The 24,638-nt window shown below is 43.8% G+C and overlaps 1 protein-coding gene across 1 annotated transcript; it reads right to left on the reverse strand.

The window, feature by feature from the left end:
- Window positions 1-4,618: 4,618 nt before the first annotated feature.
- PLD4 (phospholipase D family member 4) lies at window positions 4,619-16,451 on the reverse strand. Its single transcript, XM_059819776.1, has 10 exons — window positions 16,368-16,451; window positions 14,507-14,715; window positions 13,628-13,811; window positions 12,124-12,244; window positions 11,057-11,184; window positions 10,682-10,882; window positions 10,144-10,283; window positions 7,395-7,560; window positions 6,257-6,353; window positions 4,619-4,925 (listed from the first exon to the last, which is right to left on the reverse strand). Exons 1-10 carry the CDS (start codon window positions 16,425-16,427, stop codon window positions 4,714-4,716), a joined length of 1,518 nt encoding a protein of 505 aa, XP_059675759.1. The 5' UTR covers window positions 16,428-16,451; the 3' UTR covers window positions 4,619-4,713.
- Between the last annotated feature and the right edge of the window lie 8,187 nt (window positions 16,452-24,638).

The raw sequence follows: 24,638 nt of genomic DNA on the forward strand, positions 1-24,638 counted from the left end.
TTTTCTCCGTATTCTACTTAGTACAGGGAAAGCAGATGTAGCAAAACATTTAGAAACTGGGTTGTAAAGGAAGTGTACTTGGTTGTCTAACCATCTGTAGCTTGAGTTCTCCATTTCTGTATCTTTGCAGTAGGCTTAAATATTCTAAAGAGAACTGCTGGCAGTTATTCTAAAGAGAACTCTAATTATCTCTGAAGAGACTGTTCACATAAGTGTTAGGCATGTAGCATTTATTTGGATCATGCAGCATTTCCCTGAATTTTCTCTAAGTGTAAAAGTCATTGTTCAATAGACCCAAAATTACCACATCAGACAGCAACAGCATATACCAGGACTGAGGAAAATGTAGTGATCAAGACAGAAAAATTGAGTCCAGAAAAAGGTAATGTATGTAATAAAGGATATCCCATTCTGACAGTAGTTCACATCTGCCTGCAAAGCAGCCTTCACATAAAATGTTCCTCAGGTAGTGTCCATTTACTTAGGCCCACAAATAGGAATCCACCTAGACAGCACTGAATGTAGGAGTCTGTTGCAAAGGTGACAGAATCAAATCAATTAAAATTGAGCTCTGAGACAGCAATGACCACAGAGCAATAACCACTACCATGTTTTTAAAAGATGAATGAAATAGTTAAGGGAAGAGCAGCAGAGAAAAGAAGCAGCAATAAAATCTTCCTCAAATTAGGCTAGTGTCAGCTTTGGGAAAGGTGAAGGTTAGTGAAAAAGCAGCCAAGTTAACAAGGTATTACCCAAGGGTCTGACCACAGGAATAGCTAAGAACAGAGCTCAAAAGGGTGCAAGAAGGTTGTTCTTTTAACTGTGGTAGGTTTCCTTGATTATTGCAACTTATTTTTTAACATCTGAAAAAGTGGGCAGTTCAGCTAAACATCCATGTACAGTCTCCAGCCAAACAAACCTACAACTGTGATTTGACATGCAAAAGAAGGTATAAATGCATTAAAAAGAAAGACACTCCCACCCTGGTAATTTCTTACATTGTTAAGACATTAATACATCTCTACTGGTTGGCTATTTTGTTGTTATATTTGACGCAGGACGTCTCACATATCCCAAAGAAAAGACAGCCAAAATTAATCCTGAATGAGATAATACATATGAAGAAGAATAGAATAGAATAGAATAGAATAGAATAGAATAGAATAGAATAGAATAGAATAGAGTAGAGTAGAGTAGAGTAGAATAGAGTAGAATAGAATAGAATAGTTCAATTGGAAGGGAGCTACAACCATCATCAAATCCAACTGCCTGACCACTTCAGGGCTGACCAGAAGTTAGAGCATGTTATTAAGGGCATTGTCCAAATGCCTCTTAAACACTGACAGTCTTGGGGCATCGACCACCTTTCTAGGAAGCTTGTTCCAGTGTTTGATCAACCTCGTGGTAAAGAAATGTTTCCTAATGTCAAGTCTGAACTTCCCTCGATGCAGCTTTGAACTATTCCCACTCGTCCTGTCATACCAGGGAGAAGAGTTCAGCAGCTCCCTCTCCACTTCCCCTCCTCAGGACGCTGCAGAGAGCAGAGGTCCGTGAGTCAGTGCCCATGACAGAAGAGCCATCTCCCAGGGATTATGGAGATATTTATGACTGTCAAAAAATTAGGTGTGCATTGATATAACATAAATGGTAGGTGAACAGTTTTCTCAGTACTTGGATGAGAGCAACAAAGGTATGATTTATCTGGAACAACTGGGAAAGGAAAATCCTGGGTAATGGGGGAAAAATTGAAAACAGATAATACTAAAGCTTTTGGAACAAGCTGGTGTCTGATGTGTGAAGCCAGGTGACTTTCTAGTCCTGTCAGAACTCATAAAGCTATGGAGCCAGCTAGGTTCTGTCGTGCTGTCATCTGCATTGCTGCCAGCAGCGCGGCAGCCACAAGGCACTGCACCAAACCAAGCGCTCTTAGAAATGAGACTGCTGGGAGAGCAGTGCAGCAGCTCTGCATGAAAGCCACTCAGGTAAAGCAGGGCCGGTTCACTTACGTTGTACTCCATCGTAACATAGGTACATGAGATGAGCTGATCAGAGGAGAGTATCCATGCTCAAGATCCAAACCAGCAACTTTTTCTAGACACAAATAACCCAATACTGAGAAAAATCTGAACTGCCTGCAACCAAACTAGAAAATCCATCCAAGGATAATAAATAGATGCTAATGAATACTGCTGGAGGCCCCAGCTTACATTTGGTAGAGTCCTTAACTTGAAGAAATCACAATCTAAATGAAAGAGACAAGCAACAGTTGGGTGGATAAGGACTATTATTAACCCTGTTTCATAAACGGAAAAGAAAAGTACTAAGAGACTCAAAGCCTGGTTATAATTTACGCTAAATTGTACCTTTGTAATAGAGAACAAGTAAATTTGAATCAAGCTACAAAGGGGCCTAAACAGTGTCACAAGAAGCCAGGGAAATAAACTCACGTTCCTCTTAGATCCAGTTCATTGTCTTAATCGTAAACCCCTCCTTCATATGTGGACGAAAAACAACACACATGATGCCAGTGAAGAAAATAAAAGAGCACTCTCATAAGCATCAATTTTTCCTTTATAAGCTGAACCTTAACCACACGAGTCTTATATTACCAGAAGACAAGTCTCCCAGCTTGCCCAGAAACTCTGTCCCACTGAACAACTTATCCAGCACTGTCAGATTTGAGCTCACGAGTAGAGGAGAAAGAAGTTTTCTTCTTGTTCCTGCAGTATCTATCCCCCCCAACCGGTGAAAACATAGCTTCGAGTGCCATCTAGAGGAGCGCACGCCTCGATAGAAAAGAGTTTTGTTGGTTAAAGATGCAACTTCTTCAAAAGATTTTCAAACTGACCCACCGCTGACATGTGCTCATTTCACTGGGAAAAATCTGTCTGATGTCGTTCTTGCATGCAAGTATTAATACAGTGCATGGTTGGATATATTTGTTGGTACTGGATAATAAATCTGTGAAATGGAGCTAGTGAAAAACACCTGACGAGGTTGTACTTTGCCAGAAATTCTAATTAGTGAATGGAAATCTCAAAATATTAAGCAGCTTCTAGAAAAGAAATAGGGGAGGAGAGCACTAAAAGCACCTGCATCTTCCTCAATAAGTTTGCACATATGTGAATACTCACAAAATTTCAGTGTTATCTGTAAATGTAACTGCATGTCTTAAAAACCTGCCTTAGTAACAACAAGCATTGATTTGTAATGATGGATAAAACAATCCAAGGAATCATTGATGTGTCTGGAAGAGATAGCTAAGGAGCAGCCTGGAAAGCAAAAAATGGAACATCGGTTGGGATCATCTCCAAAAGACTTCATGGGGAAGGGGCCTTATTTGTATGGGGATTTGTGTGTATTCACAAAGATTTAAATCAGTCCACGCACAGGCGATCACAGCAGGTTCCTTTGTCATTCTCAGCACAGGACAGGGATTTAAATGCACCAAAACACTTCCTCTGGATGGGGAAGCCTGTACTCCTGCTACCCAGTGCTGTGTCTGGGGCAAGAGGGATGGCCTCAGAGCCAAAATGCAACTGAAGGAGGCCCTGCCAGGACGGGAGTCAGGCCACGAGCTGCCACATGGTTTTTGGGGCTGGAGAGGTCTGCTGTGCTTTCACAGCTCAGAGATGGATGCCAGGACAGGGGGTTTGCCTGACCCTTCCTTGGAGCCATGCCCTGGGCTTTCGCCTTGGGCTCTCTTGCCTCTGCTGTACATCAGTCCCAAAGCATAAAGTTCACTTTGTGACTCCGCTTCCAGTGTCAGGCAAAGGTGCACAGCCCTGGCGAGGTTCACGGAGCCCCAGCCCACTGTCACTCGCACCCCTCCACGGCTGGAGCACATGCCCTGCTTTCCTTTCCTGTCACTTCTGAGTGATCCAGGGCAGAGCCACCATGCAGTGGCAGACAAGGACATAAGGCAGCAGATGGCTCAGGTTCATGGTCCCTCTGCGACTGCAGAAGAAAAGGCAGCCCAGAGACAAAGCGCTGGCCAGGGCCAGCACCAGGACAGCCCTAAAGGAGCAAGGAGGCCCTCTGAGTGCTGCACACTGCGCAGGCGGGATGCCTTTGCCACACCAGCACTCACGCAGCAGCTTTGTCCCGCTCCCCCCACCCTATTTGCTGCATGAGGCCAACACACAGAGGTTCAAACGCCCCCAGCGACTCAGGGGTCCAGGGCGGCTGAGCTGGAAGCTGGCCCCAAGATTTAAATCCCAGGCATTTAACTCTGACGACTAGCCTCAACACTTAAATACAGGTATTTCCCTGTACCTCTAATTCCTAGAATTATTAAAGTTTATGAAAAATGTGCTTAAACGCAGCTAAAAAACACTGTTAATGGAACATGAGGGTTGAAATATATAGCTTCCTAAGATAAAATAGCACAGCAATAATGATCTGCGTCTCTGATGTATTAGGATCCCGTTGTATCTTCCATGTTTGCTTTAATATCAGACAGCTTGTCATCTAACGCTGCATGCATTTCATTAACTGTGGGATGAGGTAATGACACAAAAAAGGAAATGTCACACACTGACTAATGGTTTTGCAGGTAGAGTCAACTATAAGAAGTTCTCGTGTCCTCAAACAGTGTGGACACCAGGAGGAAGCGATTTCTCTGACAAAGACATAAAGAAGAATTCTCCTTGTTTTGCATGGGGAGCAAGATTCAAATATATTTTTGTTTCTATTTAAAATGTATATTTCAATTCACTTCAGTTGGCCCCTCCAGTTACAGTCCTTCTGTCCCTCCACATCTTCCAGATTCACTGCGTATTTGGAATTCCAGTCTCGCTCAAAAAGGATTTTTAATTGTTCCTGGATAGGCAGTTGCCTTCTTTGCAGGTTGGTCGAATTCTGTTTGATAATTAGTCCTACGCCGGCTGTATTAATGAAGTAATCTTCTGACCAGTTGGAAGTCCCTATGCAATGGAAAAGTAGCTGATTAGAAAACATACATTTCCCAGTGTTCTGTTTGATCTCCGTACTTGTTAAGTCCACATTGCCTGGCTTTGCTGATTTGCTGTACAACTGCAAATCTCATTAGGACCAGAAAAAATCAGGTCACCTCCTTATTGTTCCCAACCTCAGGTTTTGGAAAGTCGGTGTTTAACTGCAACCCTGAAGCTTCATGACACTCTGATTCCTTACAGCCTGTGGCAGAGATGCATGAATCTACTCATTATAAATATGGGAATAGAGTGCAACATTTGGGTATTAAGAGGGGTAAAAGTCAGCGTTTGATATGGGTTTCTGTGTTTAAAGAAAAAAAAATCCTTAATGGACTTAATTCTCTTTACTTGTTAAAGGAAAATGAGGAGAAACTGGACCCTTGATCAATAAATCCTCAGGAGCTGTTCTGAGCTCAGCATGCAATGCCCACTTTTAAACCAGGCAAAGCTGGGAATCCAGCTGTAGGCATTGTCTGGGGCTTTCTCCAAAGCTACCACCATTCAGAAAATCAAACACTGTGAAAAATACACATTTTATTATTTAGCACGTCTGGTATTCACCTTAGCCAGAAAAATCTACTGTCAATTCCAGCAGGTGCTTAGGCATGAAAACAAATTGTCTGCCTATCTGTCTTCAAAAGACAACTCAGTAAGAAGCAAGTTCTATTAAGGGCAATTGGAGCTGCAAGTCCTCAGCCCGTTGGAAGATCAGGCTGTTTGCTGGTTTGCATTGCTTGGAGGACAAGCTGACTGAAATGGCAGAGCCCTTTCACATCCCCTTTTTTGAGGGATCCTAATAAAAGAGTGAAAAATAAACACCATCCTGACTTTCAGGAACTGAGCATCAATTGACACTGCTGTTTTCTCATTTCCATTCCTAGAATTCTGTGCAGCAAACAGTGCATGGAATTAATTCCTCCCAGCAATTTCTTTTTATTAAAGCGCGATAGCATTATATACTAGAGCATCAGCTATCACTGCATCATTCTGAGCACACAGTCTGTGAAATTCCTACTGTGCTTGTCACAGGCTGTGCACTCAGACTTGTCATGCTCTGTTCTTAATGGTTCACAATCATATGAAAAAATCTCTTACTGAACTTGACCTATATTATTTTCTCCCCCTCACATGTCTACTTCTTTACCCAGGGCAGACATTCCGATAAAGCCATATACTTTGATATGTTTATCTGCTTTACATGGCAAAATGAGGTCTTTTTTGATATTGCAGCCCGACCTATCTCAGTCTCATTCCTATAGATCTGAAGATACTCTAAGTGTTGGGAATAATGGAATACATACCAATATAGGCTACTTTATCGGTGACCATATATTTGTTGTGATTTACTCTCCCATGAGGAATATTTGTGTGATTCAGAACTGGAACAATGAAGAGTTTCTGGATGGAGAGAAATTAAAAACATAAATAGAAATACCAGAATGAGGAACAGATGGAATAATCGGACAATGCAGATTTTCTGTATTTTCAAATAATAGAATAGTACAGAAAGAACAGAAGAGACTATTCCACACACTGTTGTTAAATGTGCCATAAAAGAGATTTTACTCTTATCCAAGAAAACTAACGAATAGTACTTCCAGTATACATAAAATTGGATAAGCAATTGAGATCAGATAAGGATAATGTCTGCTTCACAATGTTCCATTAGTGGCACAGCTATTATCATTACAGGGCAGACAATTAAATGCAGTTTTAGGCAGCTGTTTAATAGATCTGCACTTACCACTGATTGCTGCTCTTATTTTGTGTTAGAATGGGCTGATCACAGACACGAGGGGTATTGCAAGCAACAATAACGCCAACTTTTTGTGTTAACTCTTACTAAAATCTACATTTCTGTTCCTTTTTTTCTGGGGGTGGGGTAAAAAAAAATTCCTCCTTACTTCCATGACTTCTCTCTGTCGTGGTAGCTGCTCTCTGTTGGGAGCTTCCACACCATCCCCACCCCACTCGATGCATTCCAGCCTAGTGCCTATGGCCTGCGTGTAATATTTAGTGTTCAAAAATGGGTCCATTTGTATAGGCAGTCAGCAGAGCTATCAGTTGTAAAAAAACTGATAGTAATTAGACCCATTTAAGACACTCCATACAGGAAAAGGCCTATGAAAAGAGCACTAAGTTGTCATATAAACTGTTACTGTCATGGTGCTCAACAAAAGCGACTGCCTGGATAACGTCACAAGTGCTGCAGCTAGGCACGTCCCTTGCTATCGCTAGTAGCTTGCAATAGCTGCTTCCTCAAAGGTTATCTCTTGGGCCTTATTTTCTCAAGGACTCAAAACAGTCACCACAACAATGGAAACAATCTGCTTCTCTAAAACCTGATACTTGTACACACAACTGGCAGCTTAGACTCAAAAATCAGTGTGGGGCCCACATCCTCAAGCTGTCTTTCCAAAATCAGGTTTCTTATCGTACCACGTCGACACTGATGTGGGCGCGTGGGTTGTTGAGAGCACGCAGGGACCTCAGATAGTAGAACATGGCTGGGTCAGAGTGGGTCCAGCAGCTGACCAGAAGCCGGATTTGTACTCTGTAGTTGAAAGCTGCACGTCTCAGAGCATTGTCAATGGCTGGCCAGTATCTAGAGAAAAGTAGGTGGGTGGAAAAAGAAGTATTTTTGAAACAGTTCAGTAGAAAGCTGTGACAATAAACTGAGAATACAGGTGACATCATGCACAGATAGGATCTCTGATGTCTAGTTAGAGGAGCACTTGTGCCTTCACTGGAGGTACAAATAAGATTTCTGCCTTCTACCCAGCCAGTTCTCTTCCCAGTGTGTTTTGAGACCTCCAGTCTCTGCCAAATTGGGTTGAAATTGATCAAAAAGTTTAAAACTCGGTAAAGTGCATGTACACAGATACACACACAGCATGGTGCCATCATGCTCGTTTCCTTAGGAAACTAAAAATAACAATAGCAACTCCAATGTAAAGCCAAACCATACAGTATGAAGTAAAAAGGACAGTGCAGAGCCCAGAGGAAAGTCTAAGAGCCATTTTGCAGAATACGCCCATTTCAGGATCCTGGAGACTGTTTCTAGTGTCCACAGTGCCATCGGCCAGCATGGACAGGCTCTATCCCTCCCGATCCATCCTTGCCCTCTTTAGTACACCGTGTGCCCCCAAGGTAACAAACACAGCTGTGCTCTCGTGAACACGAGGCTGTTCCGTTTTCCGACACTTGTGTTGGCAGTAGCTTAGGGGAAAATTTTTAACATCCTTCACCCAACTACACAACACTAAGAGCTGGACAATGTACATCCCAGGACTAGTAACTCCAAACACCCATGTAGCATTTTCATTCCGTAGATCCTCACAAGTGCTGCATGGAGGAAGACAAGCATCTTTAGTAGAGATTGGAGGACTGATACAGAGAGAGGTTCGGCAATCACTCACAGTCCCATGAGAAACGATGAATTAATGTGCCTAACTTATCCCTTTTGGTCTCATGTACAAACGCCTGAATTCTCTAATCCTCCCTCGTATATCGCCCTATCGCAACCAACGGACCAGCCAAGTGCTTTCAGGATCAGACTGACTTGTAGATCCTGAAAAACTTGGAAAAACGTGCTATTTAGAAATGCTATTTTTGAACAGTTTCCATTTTTTAAATATATCAGTTGCTAGTTGATTAACACTCAGGCATTAAGACAGCATCTTTGTTCCCTCTGCCTCAGCTGCTGGAGGAACCTAACCTGAACTAATCAGCCTCAATTCATTGCACTACAGCTGGTTGCTGTGGAGATAGCCCCAGGCCCCGCGCCGCTTTCCCTAGGCCTTTCAAGCTCTTGTTTGCATCTGATCAGGCCCTCGATGTCACAAATAGTGGATTAAGGCTTCAGATGAGGAATGAGGAGTATTAACACACTCATTCCTAAGGGGGGAAAGAGACTTTCTGTGAAATTATTCTTAGCTAAAAGCAGGAGATGAGAAACCCAGAGATTCAACTGTACAACACAGAAACCGAAAATCCTCTAAGCTGTTTGATTTATCAAAAATATCCTCCAAGTGGAAACTAGTCTTTGAGATTTTGTTTCAAGGACAGTGGAATTATCTGTGTCTATCTATTGTTTTACACCCTTCCTGCTAACACACACATGCCCAGCTGAACAACAGAGGCTTTACACAGTCATGCCTGCATGTCTTCACAGGACATGATACGTGGTATAAATCTTGCTTAATGGCAACCTAGAGCTCACCCTATTCCTTACAAGCCATGTTGTACATAATTATTTTGCTTGAACTTCTCTCTCAGATTATTTAGACGATTGGAAAACTCAGAAATGTTATAAGCAGATAATACTCAGAGCACTTGGTTGCATGTAAACATCCTAATTCAAGCATATATAAGAGGATTTAGAGTCTTAGTGGTTGCCCCACGACTGACTAACTTTCTGTCTTACTCAGATTTGAGTTGATGTACAGAGTTTGCATAATTCTGCTGTGTCCTTGGGCAGCCCACTGGGACTGTGGCAGTGGTCCACCACACACAATTTGATCACTCCAGATCACCACTACCATCTCCTCTTTGAGAGACGCTGCTGCATGCATCCAGCGTGCTTCAGGAACTCGGATGTACTTAGGTGGAATTATAAAAAAAAAGGAGAATAAAAGCCCAGAAGTTTCTTTTGGAGACTGTTTCAGCTTTCATTGCAGAGGTCTGCAAGGACAGTTAAGAATCACCCTTTAAACTATGGGTCAAGTACGTTAAACAGGCAGCAGAGCCAGAAGTCAAGAGTTTTCAGAAGCAAAGAACAAAAAGAGAGAAATAGAAGCAGAAAAGGGGAGCAAAGCAATATTTTCTCTGAAAAGTCTGGTGTCAGATATATTTCTGCTGTTGCCATTCCTCTCTCTATTCACAAAGCTGCTCTGTTGTATTTTGAAGGGAGCTGTACCTGACTGTCCCTAGTCTGGCACTTCACAGTTTTCTTGCTGTGTGAAGAGCACAGGAGGCTTCTCTAAAATGCTAGAGAAGCACATGTGCAGTATTGGACACCATCCTTGCTGTAGCTTCAGTATTTGCACAGTCCACGAGGTGGTTGTGAATGCAGAGCAAAGCGTCAGCTGTCTCCACTCTGAATATTTTCGTTGCAGAAGCGGGGGAAATAGTACATTTTTCCTTTAAATAGTGCTGTCAACTGATTTGCTCAGGATTAAAATTGTACCTTTCTGGATAAATGAATCGGCTGGTAGGGAAATATTCCATAACAGAAACATAGACAAACTTCTGTGCCTCACTGATAACACTGGTTATAGCAAAGAGGTCATGGGTGCGACCTCCTGGACAAAATGCTGGAGGAGAAGCCTGTAAAGAAGAAAACACACAGGTCAGTGATTTCATCCTTTTCTCTATCAGACTGTGATTCATTTATATTCAGATCTGTTCAGTTTTCATTACAATAGCACAAAGCACTTGAGGTGGACCACTATCGTTCCTCAGGCCTTCCAGGTCCTGATGGGTCAGATACTTATAGATATATTGAGCCCACAGGTGATTAAAGGAGACCTGCACCCTGTTCTTGCCAATACTACCTGACAGCTGAAGCTGGGTAGACCCTTATTCCTTGAGTAGTTCCAGAGAAACCTGTTGAATTAATTATTATCCAACTAGAGCACAAGTAACTGAGGACTGCTCAAGAAATTTTTCTGGCCAATGCTTAAACAGAGTATACAGTATATCTTCTTATTTTAAAACATACTTACAGAAAAATAGGCTTTTGTCAAGATTCCATTAAATTCTACTTCCAGAGGCCGATGCCTGTTAATGTGGGTAGAATAATTAAGAGGCCAAGGGAACGGGATGGTAGCATTAGCATGTCCAAGATCCCAGTAAGTACTAAACGTTTTCCAGAGGTCTTTGGCCAAGCAGCTGCAGTTGTATATCACAGCACCAAACTCTTTCACCTGCAAAGAGAGCAAGCTATGACACAACCCCAGAAAGAGCCACCTTTACTTCCAGGGGTTTCTTTGCCGTTTCTCCCACTCAGTCAGTATTTCACATCATTATGATTTTTCTCTGTTATGTGCTAGGACATGAATTTTCCCCCAGACTTTTGCATATGCAGCAGCAGAACTTACCTGAGATAAAGATCTCCAGTCCATATTTGCACTACCAATATATATGTGTTTCATGTCTACAATCCAGAATTTGCTATGCAACACTCCTCCTGCCAAATGTCCAAAATCAATCTTTTTTACGTGAGCCCCTGAAGAAAGACGGGGAGGGGAAAAAAGAGTTTAGGTACAGCGTGTTGATGGTAATCTATACTGCTCCCCTGACAGCCAGAACGTGTCTGGATGTCTAATACTTGCAGCCAGTAATAACTTTCAAAATTCACAAGCACTTATTCCTGGGAACACAGTAACTTGCAAAAATATACAAAATGTGAACTTTCAGAAAAATCCTCGAGGGCATGACAACATACACAGAAATCATGAACTAGTGAACACATAGTGCTTTTCTTGTGAACCCATGTAAGCACCTGTGCTGGTTTTGGCTGGGATAGAGTTAATTTTCTTCATAGTAGCTAGTATAGGGCTGTGTTTTGGATTTGTACTAAAAACAGTATTGATACACAGGGATGTTTTAGTTACTGCTGAGCAGTGCTTACACAGAGTCAAGGCCTCTTCTGCTTCTCACCCCACCCCACCAGCGAGTAGGCCGGGGGTGCACAAGAAGTTGGGAGGGGACACAGCCGGGACAGCTGACCCCAACTGACCAAAGGGGTATTCCATACCATATGATGTCATGCTCAGTATATAAACTAGGGGGAAGGCTGGCCGGGGGACCGCTGCTTGGGCTGGGCATCGGTCGGAGGGTGGTGAGCAATTGTTTTCATTTGCATCACTTGCCTTTCTTATTTGTTGTTGTTTTCATTACAATTTTTATTATCATTATTATTATTATTTTACTTCATTTCATTTATTAAACTGTTTTTATCTCAACCCATGAGCTTTCTCGCTTTTACTTTTCCTATTCTCTCCCCCATCCCACTGGGGCAGGGGGGGAGTGAGCGAGCGGCTGTGTGGTGCTTAGTTGCCAGCTGGGCTTAAACCACGACAGCACCACGTCAGAATAGGCCTTCTCTCAGATGCCTTTTTGCAATACTGAAGTTCTGAGTCCATCACTGGAGTGAAATAATTACCTTTTTCCTCTAAAAGCTCAAGGTCAGTTGAATTTGTAGCCAAAGTTGGCACACTTGCTGCAACATACACAGAGACATTCTCTGCGAGTAACCTCTCAAACCTCTTCAGAATATCTTCACCCTGCATGGTACATTGTTTGTTATTTTTTATATTTTGTTATAGAACATTTAGTAAGATATATACAAGTACAGTCTTACTAATGGATGCTTCCTTTGAAGAACCCCAACACAAGGAAGGTCAGAAATTTCACCTATTTCAGGAGTGTTTCAAGTAGAGAAAAAAGGGAATAAAGATTCTGATCCAACGTATGAATTAAAGTTTAATTTCTGTCGTTTAATGCTATTAGATATAAGGTTTAAAAGTACAACCACAAACATCCCGGACTTCAAAGGTGAATGCCCCAGTGAAGATCAGCTGCTGGATGCTGATGCTCAACAGATATGCTGTGTCATTTCTCCCTGAGGACAAAAGCAACAGAAACTGTCGCACACTGAGCTGTCCCTTTAGCAGAGACAGGGCTCAGCCTTACATCTGTCACTTTTACTTCTTCTCATGTGGAGGAAATGAGTCATCTTACAACACCAGAACCACCTGGGGAGGAAGACAAGGAGAGCAGTCCCAGAGAGCCCGTGAGGACGATGAGGAAGGTGTGCCAGGTGGGAGGCAGAGGCTCGGCCCACAGTAATAAACCGGCCAGCATCTGGTCTATCAGCAAACAGCACGATTCCTGACACATGACTAAACTCCGTACCTGCCTGAAATAGGGTAGCCTTGTCCCTTCTGCATTTCAGAACAGTTCCCCAGACCCTGCTCAGGATCGCCTGGGAGGTTGCCAGCTGCCACAGGCCAAAGTAGAGCCAAGGGACAATTAAACATGAGGGACAGTCGCAAGGTGAGCCTGTGCCATGGCCTCTGTCATTTACTCTTGGTGGTGGAGCCAGAGAGGCTGCACAGGATGCCCAGGAGGACAGCCCTGCAAAGGAGAATGAATGTCCTAAGCTGCTGTCCCATGGCATGGTTCAGGGACACCTGCAAAATGGGTAAATGCAGATGCTGTGTCTGTACACGGGGGACAAGCAGCCTCTGAAGGAGTCAAAAGTCTCGCAGACTTTGCTTCCTGACTCTTCCAGCTAGCCAGTGGGAATTGGCATGTTCACTTGTGTATATGGGATCCTGTAGGCTCTTCAGCCATGCCACTGGCGGCCCCTACCACAGGTTGACCATCTGCAGAGTAAGTGAGTGTGGTTTTGAGGCTGACCTCTGGTTGCTTTTAAAACACAGCATAGAAATATGCAGAGACATGGACGGAGCCCAGACGGAGTCTAACTTGACTGGAGGGGGAAGGTTGGCTTGCTGCTTCAGACCAGCATGGAAAACCTTTCTGGGTTTGCAGAAGGAGTCAAGCAATGTCTCTGGGAGACAAACCACACAGTCAATCTGCCATCTGCCACATGTACATGAGACATACAACCACAGATGTCCTTGTCATTGATTTTCTCCTACCTGCTTGGAAGATGAATCATTGACATTGATATCCTTCCCGGTAAGAGACCAATAGTAAGAAGCCACATGAATTTTTTCCTGGGCTATATCAAGGAGTCTCATCCAGGCTTGGTACAAGGGTTTGGCTGCAGTGCTGTTTATCTCAAACGCTAAGTCATAAGGAACGTTTTCCACAAGTTCAAAGCTGCAATGGCAATTGTGTACTGTGAAGTAAGTGACTGTGCCCCAAGCAGGAAACCAAGCACCTGTCAGGCCATACAGTTGGCCATTTTGGACATCAACCTCAAAAGCAAACAAGCTGAGATGGACAAACAAGCTGGGAGTACTCTCTATCCCCAGTTTTTATAGCCAAGCATGTATCGTACCTTGTCCTCCCAAATCCAGCAGAATGGCTTCTCAGTAGCCATTCTGAGCTTTTTATTTTACCATCCTAAAGACAAGGAAAAAAGCAAACCCCTGGGGCTGGATGTCATTTTGGTACCCTCTCCACCCTCTGCCAGGACAAACATCCGCTGCCCCCTCCAGCCTCTGAAAGGTGAGTTCAGCAGAGGCTGCTTTGTCCGATGGTCACTCTGCTGCCTCCCACCACTGCCACAAAGTGAAGGTGCCTGGGGGTGGTGGAGCAGCTACAGAGCTTTGCTGAACATACAAACACAGGACCAGTAGTGGAGCTGTGATCCTGACCCTACTGCCCCTCCTAACCGGCAACTGCGAATGACCCAATGCCTAAACAACAGCCCCACTCTTCCCAAATTAGTGGTACTTTATCACTTACTATACCATGGGAAGAGAACAAAAGCCATGCTGATATTGTCAGCATTATAACTGTTTCTCCACCTGGTGATGGCACTTCTCCATGTGCCATCGGCCCTGGCTTACCTGCAGGAGTCATTGGATCTGTTGGTGTCCTCCTCAATTATTGTGGTTCCCAGGAGATCTCCGTAGAGTCCTTTTTCCTCCTCCAGCTCTTCATAAATGCTGACAACTGCTGCTTCTCTGTTAGGATCAACTGTGCTGTCCACTCTCATGAAGTAAACAGCCATCAGGACAACAAGACCAAGTATCAAAATTGCCCCTAAGATTTGAAACTAGAACAGAATCCAAACAGGAGAAGATTTAAGCGATCACCAAGTCACTGATACACCAGCTAATGGATGACTACCTGTTGCAGGTCAGTAAATCACAGTCTTTGAATAGTAGTTCTGCTTTCAGCTATGGGCAGACAGAATGCTTAGATACACCACTGAAAGTGAGGACCACAAGATGCATAGAGGTTGATTTATGAGAGGACCATGATTTTAGTTTTGGTTTAATTTTTCCTGTGCCAACATATAAAAAACCTGCCTTTTCCCAAACCTTATGATTAGTTTGACGTTGATTACCTTTATTTTAGCACAAGACAAATGGGTGTTCAAAAAAATTTCTACCAAAATCAAAACAAAGAAATCCATAACACAAGATCAGCTGTGGGATCAAGCCCAGCACTAACATAAAGAGGAATTTCATGAAGTCAGGGAAGAAAAAACAGGTCTGAAAATGTCAGAATCAAAAGGACATTTTATGGTTTCTGAACATGTTCTGGTTTTGTCTTCTAACTTAAACCTCACTTAAGTGAAGCTACACAAATCTCATTTATCCATGGGGTGAGTGAATACTATTTCCTTGTCATTCTACTGTGGTGAGTTAGCTTCATTTCCCTTTTTCTGTACTTCCTTTCTTTTCCTGAACATAGATGAAAAAAAAAAATAGCCTGGCCACCTGGTGTATCCAGATCTGGAGTCCAGCCACTCACATGCTGAAACGTATAGCACCAGGCTCTATATGTTGCCCTCCTGTCGAGGAGGAAAAGACAACCACCAGTGCAGATCCATTTCCCCCCCGCAATTATCCTGTCTGTCTCCTGATGGCAATTCTTGGGAGCTGGGACCATCCACCACCCTGTGACAGGCAATGGCACTTCAGAGCTGAGCTTTTGAACCTCCAGGCAGGAGAACCGAGTCTGGGAGTGGCCGTGAGGCTGTAGCTATAAATGTGAGCTCCTGAAAGGGTACGTATGAAAATTGCACGGAAACCAGTTCCCTCTGAAAGTATCTATTTCAGTTTCTATGTGGATAAAGTTTCTTACTTTTCATTTTCTCTGCTTTTCTCAAGATCTACAGTGCTGCCCTCAATTTCAGGCAGTGATATGAATGAGAAAAATGTTTTTAAACTGACTATCTACTTAAATTTTTGCCCTCTGTCTTGTTCTCCCTCTCACTGAGAGCAAACAAATCCCATCAATTTCTAACAGTTCTGCATTTCATCCCATGAACACGTTGGCAGGACTTAAACATTGTACAGGTTTTAGAAGACATTTCTAAGGTAAGAGATCTATATGAAGTCATATCTTGGCTGTCACCATGCTGCACACTGTGATGTTCAGCTGCCTTAGGCATGCTGAATAAATAAATAAATGGTGTACTAATTGTGGAAGTGAGGCTGTTTGTATGAGCAAGGTTTACTGTCCTGAGCCAGGGCTGCAGGATTAGGCTCCACATTACTCCCTCTCGGCACGGCTTGATCAGCCTACCGGATAAATCAATGAGGGTTTTGTCACTCACTTGTTTACAAATAGGATCGAAACCTACACGGATTTCTAAAACCAGCAATAAAATTGTTCTTCTTAATCTGTTATTTCTTTTCAGAAATGTTAGTGTAATCTCAGCTCTTGTAAGCAAACATAGTGTATCCCAATAATTACCATTTTGACGTATTTTTGATTGTTCACGCTTAATTTCATGTTGGAGGACTCATTAAACATCGGAGATGGTTTTAATGCTTTTTTCACAATCTGAAAAACAGAAATGTATGCAAGGGGAAAAATAAAGCTTTATGGCAACATTTGTATAAAGCCAGTTACAGACTAAAAATGCAGGTTACTGCCATTGCTTTATATAGTGCTCTGAGATTTAAGTACTGATCTGTGCAACATCCTCCCTGTATTATGGGTCCTGAGTGACATTAACAGATTCCAAAGTGAGAGGGAGAGACAGGTGCCTGCGGTTTTTCCCTGGTGCTGTCTACACACAAAAATCACTGCAGTAATTAATGTGTAAACAACTGCATCACTGCCTCTTCAAGTTATCCTTCAACACCCACTTTTGTCCTGTTTCAAGCGAACACATTTTCCAAGAAGCAATAATTAAATGCAGAAGCCGTGGGTGATAGTGTACAGCATCAATGTCATCCTGTGTGTGACTCCATTAGGTTCCTGCTCTCTTCCTATGCTAGTGAGTTGTCTTCAATGCTGGTGTCTCTTCCAGAAGGGTCTCTGTTAAGGTGACAGGGACCAGACCGAAATCTAAACTCCTCTTCTCCCCTGTTGCAACCATGACGCTAGAAAATAAGTTAACTTCTTTTCCTCCTCAGACAGAATTGCTCCAATCTTGTGTCATCCCCAGCAGAGGCAACCACAAGAGGAAATACCAAAATATGCCAAAACTCCCAGCGGATGGTAGGGCAGGGGTAGTTGGCTGCTTGTCTGTTTTTACCTTCTCAAAAGGTCAAACCAAAAACTTCACACATGCCCAATGGGTCATGAATTATCCCTGCATCGGCAGAGGTGAATTTACCCCAAAGGAGTCAGCTGTCATTTTTCATGCTCAGAAGCAAGAAGCACATCCTGGGGTATGGTAGGTTTCAAAAAGTGCTACCAGATGACATCACCACCTGTCCAGTCCCCAAACTACCGCTTCCTACCCCTGAGCCGCTGGGCGTTTGTAGCCTGGAGGATGAACATGCTGTAATGGTATCAGATAGGCAGTTGCTCTGTGGGTGGCCACACTCGAAGAAGTTTTAGGTAGGAAGGATCCTGCCAGGCTTGTCCCATCCATCTTGCCATATGTTCACAGCTATTGTCACCTGAACTGGAGGGGCTCATGGTGTCTGCCCTCCCACACCAGTAAGGCAGCATGGTCACGCACGTCCGTGCTGCATCCAACTCCTGGCCACTCCGCCTTTCTGTACAGATGCTGTGACCGCGTGGAACAGGCAGGAGTTGGACACAGCACAGACATAGCCCCAAAGGCTTCTTGTGGGACCCAACTCACAAGAACTAGCGCGACTGAACCAAAGAGGTGGAGGATGTCTTGGGAGACAAGGGAGGTGGGTCTGAAACAGTGACTTGGGGAATGTGGAGAGGGATGTAAAAAGAGAGGACCTAAGCTAATAGCGCAGACAAGGGAGAATGAGAAAAGTGGAGAGGGAAGAAAAAGTATGAACAGTCGTGCTTAAAAGCATGCTAGATCTCCAGAGATGACAGCTAAGTTTCTGTTTCAGGGTCTGCTTGTTGATATTATCAGCTGTACTTGGTACAGCAGCGCCAAGGCAGTTTTACTCACACTGTTTACTGGCACTTACTTTTGCTGCCCCCAGATTCAGATGCAAGTTTTTACACTGGGAATTGTTGTAAGTGCCAGCAGGTAAACAGCCATTCTCCCAGCCCCAGAGAAACTGAGCTGCTGCTGGCAGTGAAGGACAGTTGGCCATTCTCTGGTGAATGTCAGGTCCCCGTGCCCCTGAAATCCCAGTTCGTGCTTTAAGCACAGTATAAGGACGCGGTGTCTTACCCCAAAGAGCTTACAGCCCCAACAGAGAGATGGGATATAACACACCGCGCAGGGAAAGCTGTGTGACAGCAACACACGTCATTCCCCCGCCTTGAGAGAAAGTGTTCAAATACCAACCCAGAAAACTTAGTGGGAAGAAAAGGAAGAGGGAGCAAGAGAGAAGATGCTAAGGAGTTTGCTAGGAAACTGAGGCAAAGGGATCTTAAAGGAGGAGGAGAAAGGCAGCTGAAAAACAACAGCAGCAGCCCTTCAGCCAAGGCCAGGAGAGCCCAGTGAGGCTGCAGGTCACACTCCACAGCTCGCTGCTTTGGCAGCAGCTGTCCCAACCAGCTGGGCTATCTGGTAACAAAGAGCCCCCCCGGCTGCCCCGGGTGGTTCTCATCACAGAACCAGAGCCTGAGAGGTGTTATCTTGTCCCCCTGGCCCCCAAAGATAAAGTGCTCCCCACGACACATTCGGTGGCCCAGGCAGTGTCTTGGTAAGGGACTGCAGCTGTAGGTGCACTTACAGCCAAGTGATGGCTTCAGAAGGATGGAGCTTGTGAGAAACAACTGGTTTCAGTTCTCTTTTTCAGCAACAGTTACAAAATGGCTTCAAAAAGCAGCATTTCTCTTAAAAGATGACAGCAAGCAGATCTCATATGTGCCCTAATAGAGTCATCTACCATTTGGTTCAAACTAAGCCCTTGCTTGGTATCTTTGACTGGTGATGGGTTAGATTCCCAGCTGCTATATAGAAGTCATGAGAAATGCACTAAAATATGCAGTTTACTTTTCAAGAAAGAAAACATCACATAGTCAAACAGAATTCTTAAGAATAATATTGTAGCTGGTCAGTAATTAACTCTGGCTCCCTTGAAGCTTTCGGGGCTTTACTAGCTGCCAATTTCAATGACTAAAGTCCACCCAAGAGCAATAAATACAAGTGCTACTTAGCATTGCTTCACAGACTGGAACACAAGCTAATACCACAATCTGCTGAGTACACACAGGAGACTGTTGTTAGTAACATTAAGGCTGCTTTCTCCCTGCCCCCAAAATAACTTTTGGTACTTCCTTTCTCCATCAGCATCAAACTGTTTCAGATTTTGGATTTTAAACACAAGGATGAGATTTTTCACTCTACAAAATCCTCCCCAGAATCTGTTTGAAGCTCCTCAGATGAACAAAGTGCATTCATCTCTCCATCACCACCCCCCAGCCCTCTCACGATGATGGCAAATGTACTTACCATCCTGGAAGACCTGCTGTGTGGATGTCCTTCTGTAGTCTGATGTTACTCCCAACTGTTCTTAAAACAGGCAGCGCACATGCTTTTCGCCAGCAGATTTGTTTCGGGTTCTTCTGTTTTTTTCTTCCTCCCACTGCAGATTACTTCCTCTTAAACACTGAGTTTCACAACATGCACTGACAGTTAGAGCCCCAAGTTATCATCTGGTTGTTGCGACCCAGTTCTTAGACTCCAGGTCCTGATCTTCACCTGTTTGGCATAACTTTCTGCAGTGCTTGACCTGGTTCAAACTCTGTTGAATGGCTAAGTTCCCACTGCCCTCAGTGGTGTAAGAAAGATCAGAGCCTACATCAGCACTAGAGGACACTGGTTGAAAGGACTGCTCACCTTCGGGGCAGTTTGCATCCCAGACATGGCAGTATTCTCACTGCTTCGTTCTTAACCCACAAGAAGCTTAATTTTAAACAGACAAACCAACCCTCCAGAACTGCCTCTCTGCCCAGTTCCTCTTGCAAGCACTCTCCTGCCCAATCATCCTTGGACAAACATAAGGGAGCAAACTAGCTCCTTTGAAATAATACAGCTTTCCGCTTAAACAAATGGTATTTGGAATTTGCAGTGACATTGTTGAGGGAGAAGGTTACATGCAATGCTGAGTTTGAGGCAGCTTCTAAGAAATTATATCTTCTGTAAAAATCCATAGGCTGCACCTTGGTCAACACAACTCAATACGGCAATGCTGCTGTTACTCTCCAGGGAGTCCCTGGATCCTCTTGAACCAAAGGATGCAGTTCCCTAGTTCAGTACCTGAGGAAACCTGCTGTAGGGGGGAAACAATGGAGAGACAACTGAAGGCTAACAAGGGTCACGAGGCTTTATCATACCTTGTATTAAGCTGCTGAAGATGGAAAAGCTAAGAGGAGCCAGAGGGTACATCAGGTATGGCAGAAAGAGGCCTTTCTGTGGGAAGCTGAAGGTGTCGTGAATCCTCTGCTTCCTCTGGGACCAAAACACAACCAGTAACTCAAAGAAGGCCAAATGTGAGAGAAAAGAAGATGGTGGAGCAGATAGGATGCATGTCTGACCAGCCAGCTCTCTCCTGAATTTACTACTGTGCACAGATCACCTGGCACTGGGGCCATCCCAAATCTCTATTAAAACAGGGCTTAAAAACAAGGCAAAGGCTACCGCCATCCCTTTAGACTCGGGTTACCAGAAAGCTGAAGGCAGGATCCTGCTTGACCGAGGTTTCATCTGCAGTCAGGGAAGAGAGGCAACTCCAGTGAGCCACCATGCTAAAGGTCCAAATCGCCTCTGGGAAGTGTCCCCGTCCCTCCACTGACTTCAGAGGCTGAATATCCAAACTAAATATTTCAGCTAAGCAGCTGATCAGTTCAAGTCAGTGTGTGCGCTGTGCATGTCAGTGAGCTTAGCAACAAGTCGCCTCGCTCTGTTTATGTGCAGAAATCCTGGCATGAGCTATGCTTACATAAATCACAAAAGCTCCCACTGGCTTCAGTAAGTTCAGGATCATACCACACAAGCAGCAGCACATTTGTATGAAGTTCAGGACTTAGCATTTATTGCTCCAATATCACCAGTTTAGTTCAAACTGGGGGAGGCTGGGTTATATCAGGGGGAAGAGCAGCTTCCAGAAAAAGGACCTGTATTTCTCCTCCTCCTTGGCACCTCTCTAACCACTTACAGCGCTGATTAATCTCATCGTCCTCCTCCTCTCCAGCTTGCAAAAGCCTGGTTTCCTTCTGCTTATCTGATCTCACATACCAGCCCAACATCAATTACACATTTCTGATCTTACTAGCAGCGTTGTAGCTTTGAGGGTTTAAGGATGGAAGTGGTTTGTGGGGAGAGTATGATTTATTTGACCAACTAATGCAATTGGAGGGAGGAAAGAAAAAAAGACTGGCAAGTTTCAGGGCAAACAAGCAATCTTTTTTATTCCTCTTCCCCATCTCTCAGACAAGGCTCCTTCTACCAGTTGCTCTGGTTGACTTGCCACCTTCCCACACACAGAGTAAACGCATCTCTCACCGTACAGTTGGATGCCATGCTGTGGTTAACGTACTCCCTCTGAAAAGCTTGCCTGGACTCCAGTTTGTTAGAAGGGTGCATTAAAAGATACAGTGAAAGATCTTCTAATGCCTGTGTAGGAGGTTCGCTAAGAATAAACTGCCAGCTTAACACGTTCTCATCTCCAAGAGCTAATAATAGACAAAAACGCTGCTAACACTGCAGAGATTACTACAAAACTACACTTTCCGTTTCAGAAGGACTAGGTGGCTAGGCTCCAAACACCAACAGTCGACAGAAGGATGGGAGGCAGGAACAGCCAGGGTCCTTACAACTGAGAAGAAAAATGCTCTATTTATACTTTGGGCCAAAAGATTGTATACTCAAATGAGCTGGGGGGGAGTCATTTCAGGTCAAGAATTGGGAAGTGATTCAGCCAACAAGCCTAGAGAGAATTTCAAAGTCTAAATAAAATTGGGATTCTTCTGTTTGGAAATATTTTTAAAGATTTACTCAATTTCCACTGTTTAAAAACTCAGTAAATTCACTAAAATATCTAACCATGGACTTTAAACATTTAACTTGAAATATTTAACACTTACATGGAACCATTCTGTTCAACTTAAAATTAAATGTTTGTCAGCTGTATTTTGTTTGGAAAAATATTTCAATTAAAAAAAAAAATCAGTAATTTGCATAGCTCAAGTGATTGCAGAGAGTCCTTTGCTCTCTCACTCTTGTCACTCCTCTTGTGTGGCACTCACCCTCCAGTTGCACTAAGGAAAGGTGACCTACAAGTATCAGGAAAAGCTTCAGTATGTGCTGTCTGCCTTGAATATATCTGGCTTTGGATTACAAAAATGACACTCCTCCTCTTCGATTTGCAAAGTACCTGCCACCCCAGGAAACTACTGGCCAGATGCAACTGCTATCCTCATGTCCTCCTGAAGATAAAGAACATTTTTCTTGCTTACACAGAGGTTGCTTTGCCTGTGGTGAAGGTGTATTAAAGGCTGTGTTATAACCCATCCTCTTCCAGCCTGCCCAGCTATCAGTGGCTAGGCGGGAGATCCATTCCCTGGGAGAAACATACCACGCAAGAGACCTGCTTTCTATGGTTACTGCTGTGCTAAAGCCACAGACAGGTCTTCTTGCTGAAACCAAATTTCACCTGTGCCGCTGGATATTTCCTTGTCTACGAAGAATCCCCAGGCGCCAGCTGGATGCCACATTTTGGGTTTGTAAATTTTTTTGCCTTCCTATGGTTCCTGTGACTTGAGTGTTGACAGAGGCAGAAGCGTTATTGTTGAACAAGCCTTTTCTGGCATCAATTCTTTTGAAAAGTACAGTATTTTCAATAATTTCTGTTCACAGGAGGAAAAAAAGCTTAAGGAGGGTAGAATCCTAGTGAGTACTGTTTTCTTTTTTTTTTTGTCTACCCTTGCTCAGCCGACGTCATTCAGAGACCTAAGCAGTCACTGCATTAAAATAAAACACTTTTTCTAGATAAGTGCATCAGGCACGTTCCTGTGCGCAGGTGCTCCAAGTCTCTGCAGGGCTGCAGCCAAACAGTTGTACCCCTCCCAAGGAAAGCAACACACCCCACAGCTGAACTGCCCACTGTTGCCCCATGCCAACCCCATCCCACCAGGAAAAGCTGAGACCAGCAGGGCTTTGCTCTTGAACAGTCCACAAATGCCCTTGTTGAAAAAGGCATGATCCTCCCACACCATGGCAGGGGCAGGACCCATTGGATGAGGGTCTATTTGTAGATCTTCAACACGACATCAAAACAATGAGAACCTGTCTCTCCGATGACTTAAAGTTTTGCTCTAAGGAAGGATCCTGCAAACCCTGCTCAAGGTAACACTTTCTGGTGTTCCCTTCTATACACACGTGGAAAACCAGGCTCTATTTCCCAACGCAGATGAGGATGTTGAAGAGCCGGGCAGGATTGCAGCTGAAGACTCAGCTGGAAGATGCACAGAGGAGATCGTTACTTTTGCCATCTATCCTTTAAATTCTGCCAGGTAGTAGCTTTCATTACATTGCAAACAGTTTTGGCCACAGTTTCACTACCTCTTATGTTTATTCAGTCAGACTGCTAAAAATTAATGAAGCGGATGCACTATTGATTTCAAAAGGGCACTTTGCATAGCATCCCAACTCAAATACCACTCAGTACTGCTGGGGAAGCCTGTGGAGAGGCAATACAGTTAGTGTGTAACCCAGCCCTGTATTTTAGAGAATACAGAAAGCTTCTCTGCAGATACAGTGTACAGAAACTAAGTTTAAGAAAGGGTTTTAAGAGAAGCAGAAGAATTTTTATTTTTTCTTTTTTTTAAAAACACAAAATCCCTCCCTAAAACTTTAAGCATGAAAGGTCTCATGTTCAAGTATCTAATGCAAAGGTTGCCAGGGGATGGGAAGTCTCCCATTGATCCTGGTTAGGTACTAATAGGATTTCCCCCCCACCCCCTTATTAGTTATTGCTGGCAAATAATGCAATGTTTTTATCAGCTACACATGTTCTACTTCCTATAGAAGCTGTGCTAATACAGAGGACATGGAGCCAGAGTCTCACGCGGCACCAAGCAGGGTGGAGGAGGCTGCAGGCACCTGAAGACTGTGCAGAGGGCAAGGAGGAATTAATGTTATTTCCAAAGTGCCAGGAAGGATGCAAAGGTCAGACAGAACTGCAGGAGGGAAGCAGGACGTGATAGAATGAAGGCAAAAATCAGAAGAATTTCACAGACACCTAAACTCATGTATATACACTCATATACATACACACACACCCCCCCCCTGCTGGGGAATGATCACATTCAGGCTGGATTTAACTACCATTGTTAATCAATGGCAATGGAATAAAACAATACTAAAAATTAAATCAAATATCACCATACCATACTCAGAGGTAAGACCATCCTCAGGTGATGGGGATTTGGGGACTTCAATCCTGTAACTATGGGGGCAGTGGAAAGAGGACTCCTCCACTATTGGGAGAGGGATCTGCGCCAGCCACAGGTGTCACCAGGACAGATCCAGCTGCACTTGGAGTCTTCAGCTGCTGACAATTCTTTCATTACACTGTACTTAACACCAATGTAAACAGGCATTTGAAAAATTTAGTCCACCAAACA

Source organism: Gavia stellata, chromosome 7, assembly GCF_030936135.1.
Source record: "Gavia stellata isolate bGavSte3 chromosome 7, bGavSte3.hap2, whole genome shotgun sequence".
Taxonomy (NCBI): domain Eukaryota; kingdom Metazoa; phylum Chordata; class Aves; order Gaviiformes; family Gaviidae; genus Gavia; species Gavia stellata.